Here is a 12,427-nt window from a genome sequence, read left to right as displayed (position 1 = left end):
CGGATGGGTGCCTTCTTCAAGCGCCATACCTCTCTCTTGGCATAAAAGTAAGAATCCTACGATGATACGTCTTCTCTTTCCTTTTTAATAGTGTCGAATAGTGTCGAAGAATACTTCAAATCCCGTGAACTGACCGGATTACAAGTGAGGAGGTCTTCAGAAGAATGAAGAAGAACCGAGAGGTCCACCGTAATAATATCTCGAAAGTTATTACGGTGTATTATGCGGAATGAATCCAGATATGCCCGCCTACAAGCCTTCCTGCAAGGAAAAATATTTGGAAAGCGACGTTCAAGAAGGAGAAGAACAAACACCTTGGTTAAAGATTCTCAGGATTCGGTTTAACACAACATCCGTTCAGCTGTAGATAAGATAAAGATTAGCATGTTGATCGCCAACATTTATCACATATAGGCATATTAAGAAGAAGACGAAAAATCTACAATAAACAGTAAAAACAATATTTAAAGTTATGTATAAAAATTGTAAAACTTTCCACATTTCCACATTTCCGTTTGTTAACACAACGGGCCTATGACTGGACGTACAAACCCAGGTATTATCAGACAAAGGCATAAGAAGGAAAAATCTTTATAATATTCATACAGAACATTTTTAGATCGTTTTCAGATGGAGCCATCAAATATAATTTTAATAAATACTAAGTAGGCCATGGAATTACGTATTTCTACGTGTTGGTATTAGTAACATAGTCACCACGTTGAATAACGTAATATTTAAATCATAATTTTCTATTGGTATTTATGTCGTACATTTTTTTTACTCAACCCCTAGTTATAATTCTTTGAGATAGTCTTGTCCTTGTCTTCTTTTTTATGTTCTTTATTCTTTTTACCCATTCTCCATAGTTTCTAAAGTTTTCCAAATATTAATCAGTCACATCAATACTTTACCAATTTAATTAAACATGAACTAAACTTCGAGAAAAGGTGGTTTTAATCCAAATACCCAGGCATACACACCTAATAGACACACCATTAAACACATATTATGTCAAAGCATAAATTTTATAAATTTTATGCTTTGACATAATATGTGTCTAATGGTGTGTCTATTAGGTGTGTATGACATAAATTTTATGCTTTTACATAATATGTGTCTAATGGTGTGTCTATTAGGTGTGTATGCCTGGGTATTTGGATTAAAACCACCTTTTCTCGAAGTTTAGTTCATGTTTACGTAAATTGGTAAAGTATTGATGTGACTGATTAATATTTGGAAAACTTTAGAAACTATGGAGAATGGGTAAAAATAATAAAGAACATAAAAAAGAAGACAAGGACAAGACTATCTCAAAGAATTATAACTAGGGGTTGAGTAAAAAAAATGTACGACATAAATTCCGATAAAAAATGATGATTTAAATTAAAATTTTCATTACAATGAAAAACAAAAGATTTTAAAATTACAAACTGGAAAAATAAATTAGAAGATAGCAAATAGTGCGAAAAATAATTCAACAAGCCTAAGTCCAATGCGAGGTTAACCATATGGAACACTTGGTTTAACTTTGGATTTTAACATTAATTAATAAAACTAACAATTAAATAGCTTGACGTTTATTGAAAAGTTTTATAAAATAAAGTATATCAATAACTACAGCTGTCAGTGGTTTTGTGTTTTTAAAAGCTCTACAACAAAGATGGTTTTTAATGAAAAAGAGCGAATTACTGTTTTAATGATGAAGGCTACGGCGATAGAAAAAAGATATACATATCTACATATACATAGTGAAGTAGCCAACCTGTTCAACAATGCTTTCTCAAACCATTCTCCTTTCCATAACGCAGAGGTGTAACCAGGATGGTCAGTGGCGTAACAAACCCCGTCAGGGCCCCCCCCCCCGCAGAAATGGAAAAGGAGGCCCCTTTAAAAAATTACTAAATACGACATGTGTAACAAATGCCTATATTTATGTGTTATAGCCCAGTAAATGAACGTAAAATATGGCGATACCGTGTAATTTTCAGTGTCATTACCAAAGTGGTCAACTCGAGATTTTTCGAGTTATTTATGAGTAAAAATTGTTATTGCTCGACAAAAAAAATACGTTTTTAGACGATTTTTCGCAAATAGTTCAAAGAGTAAGTATTTGATCGAAAAGAATATTGTTAGCAAAAATGTAGCTTATAAAAAAATGAAACAAAAATGAAGTCTATCGACCCACTAAAAGAAAAGTTGTAGCTCATGAATAGTTTTTCTTAACGTCAAATTCCAAATCGAATATTGCAACGTGAAATAACCAAAAATTGAAATACTTTTCGGGGGATACTCATGAGAACTTTAAAAACAAAATTTTATTTTTATTTTTTACACAAGTTTCTAGCATCAAAACTAAGCCAGTCACGCTCAAAATACCGTTAGTCCATTTGGTAAAAAATTGGACCCCCTAATCTCCCCCTAATTTAGCACCCCAAATGAAACTAATCATTATCGCTTTACAAAATACTTAACTTTTTTTGTATGACCTTCACCGGTTCAAAGTGCTTATTTTTGAAAGGGTTCTAGTTGAAAGGACTTGAACGAGTCACTAATCATGAGTATTTGCAAATTTTAAACAGCCATATCTTAACCAATTTTTGTCTTAAAGAAAAGCAAAAAAAGCCAGAATATTTATAAAAGCAAAAGCTGCACTTCCTTACTTCTTGAGATTTTTCGTATCACTAATACTTTTTAAGTTATTTTGAAAAAAAGCAGTTTTCCAAAATCAAAAAACTTTTTTTACTATGAAACCAAATTTTTTCAAAAATAAGAACTTCGAACCGCTCAAACTTACAGATCATATAAACAATAAATATTTAAAGTAAATGGTAAAGTGCTAATGATAAATTTTTTTAGGTGCGAAATAGGGGGAGATTTTCACGATTTATTTTACCAAAATGGGACCAACTTTATTTTGCGCGTAACTGGTATAGTTTTGGTGCTAGAAACTTTTATAAAATATCAAAATAAAGCTCTTTTTTGAAACATTTAAAAAAGTTTTAATGAGTTTTTCCCGAAAAGTTCTTAATTTCTTTATAATTTTAGGTTGAAATATTCGATTTGGAATTGGACGAATAAGAATCATTTTTCATAAGTTTCAACTGTGCTTTTACTGTGTCGATAGACTTTTACTTTTATCGACTAGATTTTTTTGTATCTTATATGCTACATTTTTTTTGCTACAACTATTTTTTCGATATCTAATATTTAATTCGATAAAATACTTATTTTTGAGTTATTTGCGAAAAACCTGTCTGAGAACGTGGTTTTTTTGTTGAAATATAAAAATGTTCACTCAAAAATGACTTGAAAAGAATTAACGTAGATAAAGAAACTCTATAGAACAAAAGTTGCTTATAATTAGTCAATTTATACATTTCCGGAATTATTTTAAACGTATGTTTTTCACCCCAAGAGGGGTTGTCACGCCCCGAAGTAAAAGCAACCAACGGCATAAGTCCAACTTTGAAGTGGAGTGTAACTAGAACCTAAATCCAAATTGCCAAGCAAGTACGTCCGTCGTCGTGACGCTGATAATTTCACTCCAAAACTGCCATTTACTCAGCTATTGGTTTATTCATGCATTGTTTATGACGACTTACATTTTTCATCTTTCTTATTACAGCGAATATATCTACAATTATATTAATTCGGTTGGGCAGTTTCATTTTCAATACTGCACTGCTTAAAAAACATATGTATGCGAATAATATAACAACACATTTTTTACATATATTAGACGAAAAATGGGGCCCCTGATATATCGGGGCCCCCCGTAAGCTTCATTCTACGGGGGCATCTCTTACGCCTTTGGATAATTGTATCGAAATACTAAACGTAGGTAAAGATTAAAGAGAAAACCCATTTCTAGATTTAGAAATATTGTTCTAAAATTCGGCAAATTGCAATTCTCAAATCTTTCAATAGTCAAATCGGAAAGGATTAAGTTTCTAGATATAAGATGATTCACCTGCCGAATACGCATATTTAGAATTTTAAGTTTTTAAATTTAAACACACAATGTAAAAATATAATATATAACCGATTTATATCATCGATCAGGGGCCGAGGGGCCCCTGATCGATTGGGGCCCCCCGCAAGCTTCATGCTGCGGGGGCCTCTGTTACGCCCTTGAGGATGGTCCTAAGGGGGGAGGTTACAACTAGTTGATAATCTCTCGGGGGTATGGAATTGGAAGAGTAATGGTGTTAAGCGTATAGAGCTCAAAGTAGATCCAAATGGGGGGGTTATAACCCCAACCCCCCTGGTGGTACGCCTATGCCATGAGGCGACTGTATCAAAAATTGTTACGCGCTTTGAGGAAATTGGACGAGTAAAAGATGGCATTTGAACAGGTAGACCAAAAACTGTTATAAATTACAATAAAACTGTAGATTTAATGCAATAATCATTAATTTTTGTATTTTGAGAACGAAATCGAAACGTCAAATAAACTTATTTTAAAGTAAATTTGTGGCTTATTCCCAATAAAAAGAATAAATTGTGTTCAGATATCACAAGAAAATAGTTTCAGAACAATACTGTCTTCATATTTCCACTTCTTGTTTATTTTTAGTAAAAATATTCTTCTTTTATTTATTTGAAAATTACGTAAGTTGTGTTAAATTAAAAATTAAAGACACCGTGTCATATGTAAAACCATCTTGAAATAATGATAACAGAAAAAAATATAAATTTGTATATTATGTAGAAAGTGTACACATATTGAAAAAGGAATGGAACAAGAAAAATAATATAAGTCATAATAACAGTGACTAGAACACAGAAAATCTAGGGCGCATAATCTGTTATATCTAAACTACAACATTGCGGAATTTAAAATTCTAAATGGTTTTCATGAAAGAAATTTAGAAGACTAATAGTGATGAAGTTAAATTTTACATCTTCTTCAATGCATCATAGATCAATTATTATTTAAATTCAAAATTCATAGTGTCAACTGTCATACTGTCTAAAGTCTAAACAGTTGGCATTTGAAAAATAAACAATTGCAAATGGTAATCTAACATGCTGGTTTCAATAATAGATTAAATTGTTTAATAATTCCTAAAAATACTTACCAAACTTTCAGTCAAAGCTTCTCGTTTAATCCTAGTAATATTGCTAAAACTGGTGTGGCCATGGCTCAAACAAAAACAAAACACTACTAAAACAAAAACACTTCTTAACCACCTCGCACACATTTTGGTACAAACACAAAAACCGCCGGTACACAGACACATTTTTCGAAAATAAAAAGAAGAATATCCATAAATCACCGAAATATTTGGTCCACCGAAAAGAGATCAGTACAGTAAAGAAGCGCTCGCGGTTTGATTAAAAACAGCTTATCGTGATCATTTTTATAGAGGTAGGAAGTTGACGAAACCGCAAATTAATCTAACGACGATTTTCAGAAAGTCCGTCCTCTTTATTACCCATTTTTTTCAGCGGAAATTCTAAGATTTTGAGATATATTCACGAGCGCAACGTTACGAAAAACGTGTTTGGTCGGTGTATTGGTATTATAGCAGCCCGCGCTCGCAACCTACTTGACGCTTTGCGAGCGACTAGCCAACGTTGATGATCTCTGAAAAGTTTTGTTTTGTACTTGGGAGAAGCGGTTCACTTGGGTTTTAGAATGCGTAGTGGCGAAGAAAGAGAAAGAGTGCGTTTATCCCGTCATATTGCATCTCTTTTTCGGGAATCACTTGGAAGAAATTTTGGCATTTCGGGATGCGTTGCAAGGACGTACGATTGAGACGATTAAGGGGGTCAAACGCTTTTGCTAATCAAAAGTGACTGTTTCCGGTAAAAACGCTGGTCATTCTTACTAAATTAATCCAGCCATTAAAAAGTATATAAAAACAGGATCATCATGCAAACTGATTCAAGTTTATTCCCTATTAAGCATGTTAACGAAAAAGGAACTTAAAAGCACTGAAAATTGGGATAAATGAATGAACCAAGAAAACAAAAACTCCAATTCAATAAGTAGAACAAAAAATAAAAAAAAAATACGTTGAGAACGGAGATATGTTTAAAGAAAATAAATCAGACAACACTCTCCTTTGTGCCAAATCGCAACGCTATCAAAGATGAGAACCCAACTCTTCTCACTGAAGAGTATTCTTCTTCTTCTTAAGGTGCCGTCTTCTAGCGATATTGGCGATCATCATAAATCATAACTAATTTGTATTCTGTTTATAGCTGCTCTAAAAAGCTGATTAGACGAGCAATTAAACCACTTTCTGAAATTGCGCAGCCATGATATTCGTCGCTTTCCAACGATATTACCATAAGTTTTTCGTTTCAGGTGAAATCGCAGGACTTCGATTCTTGACCATTCGCTTCGTTATCAAACGTATTCGCTTCGTATCTGTTTAGGGTACAGATAGCGAATGATCGATAACGAAACGAAGGATTAAAAATCGAGGTCCTGATTATTCTTACTAAATTATTGTAACCAAATTAGGCACTAAAGAGTTATTTATAGAAAAAAATATAAACTGGCATTCAGGGGAGTGCCGACAAAAGATAAAAGTGAAAACTTCCGTAAGGTAGTGCTCCGTAAGAATAACGTGTTACTACTGAATGGAAGTGTGCTAATGACAGCATAATTGAAAGTGTACCTCAGGCGCTTGCTTCGCAAGCGCCTTCGGGTACACCCTCTATCCCTCCTCCAATCATTATAACTTCCGTTGAATTATATGCAATAAATTTAACCTAGTATAGTATATAAATTAATAATATCTCGCTGTAGCGATAACGGTTGCGAGTTCAATGCTTTTTCCCCATCCAAAAAGAAGTGCTATACCCATATTATAAACGCGTTGCGTGCGTCCTTCACTATTTACATATACATACGCATAATATAATAATATATACATATAGAATTTATTTCGGAGAAGGGATGACGCATGACGGTCGCGAATTTAATGCTTTTTCTCCATCCAAAAAGTGCACAACGTCGCTAAACAAGTTTTCACTTTAAAAATGTAATTCTTCCTATAATCCATCTAATATTTTACAAAGTTTTAAACACATAACAAACACAGAAGAAGATGACATGAAACACGGCTTGAATATTCATGATGGATCGTAGAAAACGCAGGGCTATAAAATAGATGCATAATCTTTTGTATTTGTATCTCTAGAAGAAAACTTTACGTAAAGATAATAAAAAATACAATCAAAAAGAACAAAAAAAAAAGACAGGACATGGAAAAGAAAAGAAGAGCATGCTTGAAGCACCTTTACACGAGATGCTAGAGAATGTAGAATAAAATGACAAAAAAATAAGTACAAATTCACTTTATAGACCTTTATAAAGTTTATAGACCTGCAAAGGCATGTAATTCGGTTTCTAGATATTAATTATATTGAAGAAGGGATGATCAGTGAGATACGGTCACGACTACAGAAAGGTAGCAGTAGTTGGTTACTACGAATTATAAGACATAGTGAAGTCAAAGATGATGTAGAGATCATCGAAGATCCAGATATATAGAACAGTGATTAAACCAGTTTCCATCATTAAGGTGCAGAGACTAAGATGGGCTGGACACATTGCTAGAATGTCAGATAATGAGTAGACGAAGAGATTGGCATTCTCAAACCCAGAGGACAGAAGAAGTAGGTGTGATGTCGGTGTATTGTAGCTGCCCGCTCTCGCAACCTACTTGACGCTTTGCGAGCGACTAGCCAAGCCAACGTTGATGATCTCTGAAAAGTTTTGTTTTGTACTTGGAAGAAGCGGTTCACTTGGGTTTTAGAATGCGTAGTGGCGAAGAAAGAGAAAGAGTGCGTTTATCCCATTATATTGCATCTCTTTTTCGGGAATCACTTGGAAGAAATTTTGGCATTTCGGGATGCGTTGTAAGGACGTACGATTGAGACGATTAAGGGGGTCAAACGCTTTTGCTAATCAAAAGTGACTGTTTCCGGTAAAAACGCTGGTCATTCTTACTAAATTATTGTACCGAAAACGACGAATGTTAAACACTAAAAAGTTCATTATAGAAAAGTAGGATCGTCACACAAACTGAATGAGAATGAAAAAGGGACCTTAAAGCACTGAAAATTGGTACAAAAGGACCTTTTCAAGGAAACAAAAAGTCCTACCCAGAAAGTGGAAAAAAATCACAAAACATTTTAAGCTAGTGTATCTAAATCGGTGTTTAGATATTAATCTGAAGGATGGATGAACAGCGCAATACGGTCATGACAACAAAACCGTAGCTACTACGAATTATAACACATACTGAAGTCAAAGATGATGTTGAGATAATCGAAGATCCAAATATATAGAATAGTAATTAAACTAGTCTACATCATTAACGTACAGAGACTAAGATGGATTGGACACATTGCTACAATGTCAGATAAGTACACGAAGAGACTGACCTTGTCAAACATAGAGGGTAGAAGCAGTAGGTGCACACACACATACTCGTACTACCCTAGCCTCGGGGGACATGTGTGCTCCAATGGAACAGTGGGACTCACATATCCAAAGATCACTAGACAGCATAGCTTTACAATAAACTAGGCTAACGAAAAAAAAACAAAAACAAAATTTCCGGGTTATGATGTCTGAAGTTATGTATACTGGTGAAAAAAGGAATCAAACACTAAGCCACCAAACAATTACTACACTAGATGATCTGGTCACTATGGAAGCCACTATAGCAAGGATAAAAACAGGAAATGATATGCTGAAAACCGTTTCAGCATATGTTAGACCAAATGATCTAATCTTCAAGCAGAATTTGAATGTCATTTTGGACACAGAAGAGCTCACTACATTATAGGAGACCTGAAGGCAAGATCTCCCAACTAGTTCGATAGAACCACGAACCGTATAACGGGAGACTAATGTGGGGCTATCTCGAAGAAAGACCAAACATCATAGTGGCGGGAGGCGGGACCCATAGAACCTATATGCTTCCATGGTGTTGACAGACTTCCCACATTCCTAGACATGGCAATTCAACAACACGTGGGTCGGCAGTACGAAATACAATAAATGAACGAGGGTAAATCAAATTACAACCCAATTGTACTGACCTTGGGAGCAGTAGAAACAAACGACTAAAAACCTACAAGAAAAATGAACAAGTTGGCCAAACTACAAAAGAATAGTAAGTGTAACACCAACAATAAGTAATACCAACAATAAATACAAAAAAAGAACTAGAGAACTGCATTCAGCAGAACCACAGCAGCACCACAGAAGAAGAAACTCCAAGAATAAAAGAAAGATTCAGGAAAATTAGCAATGAGCTGAAAGAACTCATAAAGGAGAAAAATAGGAAAATAAGAAGAGCCAACAGAACAAGAAATAATGGGGAAAAAGAAGTAAGTGTGATGTCGCTGTATTGTAACAGCCCGTCCTCGCAACCTACTAATTATTATATTGAAGCAGGGATGTACAGCGAAAACCCTGTCACAACTATAGAAAGGTAGCAGTACTTGCTATAGGAATTATAAGACATAATGAAGTAAAAGATGATGTCGAGATCATCGAAGATCCAAATATATGAAACAATGATTAAACCAGTCTGCATTATTAAGGTGGAGATACTAAGATGGGCTGGAAACATTGCTAGAATGTCAGATAATGAGTACACGAAAAAATTGAAGAAGAAGTAGGTGTGATGTTGGTGTATTGTAGCAGCCCGCACTCGCAACCTACTTGGTTGCCATCAAAGCCAACGAGGATTTCTGCAAAGTTTTGTTTTGTACTTGGAAGAAGCGGTACACCTGGGTTTTAGAATGCATAGTGACGAAGAAAGAGAAAGACTGCGTTTATCCCGTCATATTGCATCTCTCTTTCGGGAATCATTTTAAAGAAATTTTGGCATCTCGGGATGCGTTGTAAGGACGTACGATTGAGACGACTAAGGGGGTCAAACGCTTTTGCTAATTAAAAGTGACTTTTTCCGGTAAAAACGCTGGTCATTCTTACTAAATTATTGTACCGAAAACGACGAATGTTAGGCACTAAAAAGTTCTTTATAGAAAAGCAGAATAGTCATTCAAACTGACACACGCTCTATATAGAAAGAAAAAGGACCTTAAAACTCTTAAAAGCACTGAAAATTGGACCAAAATGATCTTGTCAAGAAAACAAAAAGTCTCACTCAGGAAGTAGAAAACTATAAGAAAAAGTTTAAGCCAGAAATATTTTTAAAGAAAATAAACTAGATAACAAACTAGATAAGAAATAACAACCAATTGTGCCAAATCGCAACGCTATCAAAGATGAGAACCGAACACTTCTCACTGAGTAATATTCTTCTTTTTAAGATGCCGTCTTCTTTCGAAGGTTGCCGATCATCATGACTATTTGAATTATGTTTACAGCTGCTCTACAAAGCTGATTAGACGAACTATTAAACCATTCCCCGAGATTATAAGCAGTTATGACTTTCATCGCCGTCCAATACTACCCTTTCCTAAAATCTTTCCTTGCATGATATTCTACAGAAGCTTGTATTTTGTTCCACTCATCACGTGGTCATGGTATTGCAGTTTAAGACGAATAGTTGGTACTAAAAAGTACTTTATAGACAAAAAAATTGTTTCTATGATCCATCAAATATTTTACAAAGTTGTAAATTCCTAACAAACACCAGAAGAAGACTACACGAAATACCACCAGGTCTTCTTTGATTTTTCCCACATTTGTTCCAGGATCTTGCAACCTGCTGTTCTTCATCTTGGATAGTTATCATTTTGGCGTTGAGCTTGCGCTAATCATTTTAAATTATGCTCTCATTTAAACATCAATTTATGCCTCACTTAGATTTTCCCTAATAATGACTGATTTTTGAAATTATTTTTTGATTGTTACCCCACTCATCCATCAAAGTATTCCAGTACTTCTTTCTATTCTGCTACCAAATATTCGGTACATTCACATAGTTGTACTTCTGGCAGTTTTAAAGAATTTGTTTTTCAGTTTCATTGGAGATTTTCTATCATAAAATACACTGCTTGCTTCCTAGTGTTTCATCAAACCCACAGTAGGCTTGAATGTTCAAGAAAGGATAGTAGAAATTGCAGGTGCTACAGATGCATAATATTTTGTACCTCTAGAGGAAACTTTACGTAAAGATAATAAAAAACACAATCAAAAGGAACAAAAAAGAAAGACAGGGCATGATCAAGCAATCTAGATCGACGAAAGATCATGCTTGGAGTTCCTTTACTCGAAGCTATGGAATGTAGAATAAAATGACAAAAATATACAAATTTACTTAGAGTTTATAAACCTGTAAAGGCATATAAGTCGGTTTCTAGATACTAATTATTATATTGAAGCAGGGATGAACAGCGAAATAAGTCACAACTATAGAAAGGTAGCAGTTGCTAGGAATTATAAGACATAGTGAAGTAAAAGATGATGTCGAGATCATCGAAGATCCAAATATATGGCTGCCAAATATATACCAGTCTGCATTATTAAGGTGCAGATACTAAGATGGGCTGGACACATTGCTAGAATATTAGATAATGAGTACACGAAAAAATTGAAGAAGAAGTAGGTGTGATGTTGGTGTATTGTAGCAGCCCGCGCTCGCAACCTACTTGACGCTTTGCGAGCGACTAGCCAACGTTAATGATCTCTGAAAAGTTTTGTTTTGTACTTGGGAGAAGCGGTTCACTTGGGTTTTAGAATGCGTAGTGGCGCAGAAAGAGAAAGAGTGCGTTTATCCCGTCATATTGCATCTCTTTTTCGGGAATCACTTGGAAGAAATTTTGGCATTTCGGGATGCGTTGCAAGGACGTACGATTGAGACGATTAAGGGGGTCAAACGCTTTTGCTAATCAAAAGTGACTGTTTCCGGTAAAAACGCTGGTCATTCTTACTAAGTTATTGTACCGAAAACGACGAATGTTAGGCACTAAAAAGTTCGGACATCTTGGATATTAGTGGACCCTATGTTAAGCACAGCTGAATCTTATGTTTGTGAGTCACAGTGTTGCCATGCCATTTCTTTCATAATTTCAATCAATGTTAAATGTACCTATAAGAATAATAGAATAAGAACGTTTACTTCTCCGTCATTATACTAGGTAGAATGACAAATGAGGTGTGAAATGAAAGCTTATAATCCAAGGATAGTACTAAAGGTGAGAAATTAGACCTAGATTGTCTGTCCCTCAAAAAATAAGCGTTATATTGGGGATTTCTAATATCGGTATTAAAAGTTGCACTATTTTTTTTCTATAAATCATTTTGATCTAAAACTTACCAGAAAACTTCTTTGTACTCTCTACTTTCAAATAAACGTGATTAAGAAGCTAAAATTTTAAACATCGTCACACAACTTTTACGATTAAACTTTGCAATGCACAAATCCGCACCTTTTTCTTTGAAAAATTCATAACCTTTATCATGATAAGAATAAAAACT

General features: G+C 34.6%; 1 protein-coding gene across 1 annotated transcript in view; it reads right to left on the bottom strand.

Moving 5' to 3' along the window:
- The window catches only part of LOC114337345 (matrix metalloproteinase-2-like), a 519,978-nt gene extending 514,430 nt beyond the window's left edge, over positions 1-5,548 (bottom strand). The window contains exon 1 of the mRNA XM_050643701.1: positions 5,085-5,548. Within this exon, the coding sequence (XP_050499658.1) occupies positions 5,085-5,246 (162 nt within the window). The 5' untranslated portion in view covers positions 5,247-5,548. The remainder of the gene's footprint in view (positions 1-5,084) is intronic.
- Positions 5,549-12,427: the final 6,879 nt, after the last annotated feature.

Source organism: Diabrotica virgifera, chromosome 2 (genome assembly GCF_917563875.1).
Source record: "Diabrotica virgifera virgifera chromosome 2, PGI_DIABVI_V3a".
NCBI classification, from domain to species: Eukaryota; Metazoa; Arthropoda; class Insecta; order Coleoptera; family Chrysomelidae; genus Diabrotica; species Diabrotica virgifera.
This window is presented reverse-complemented; position numbering and strand designations above follow the sequence as displayed.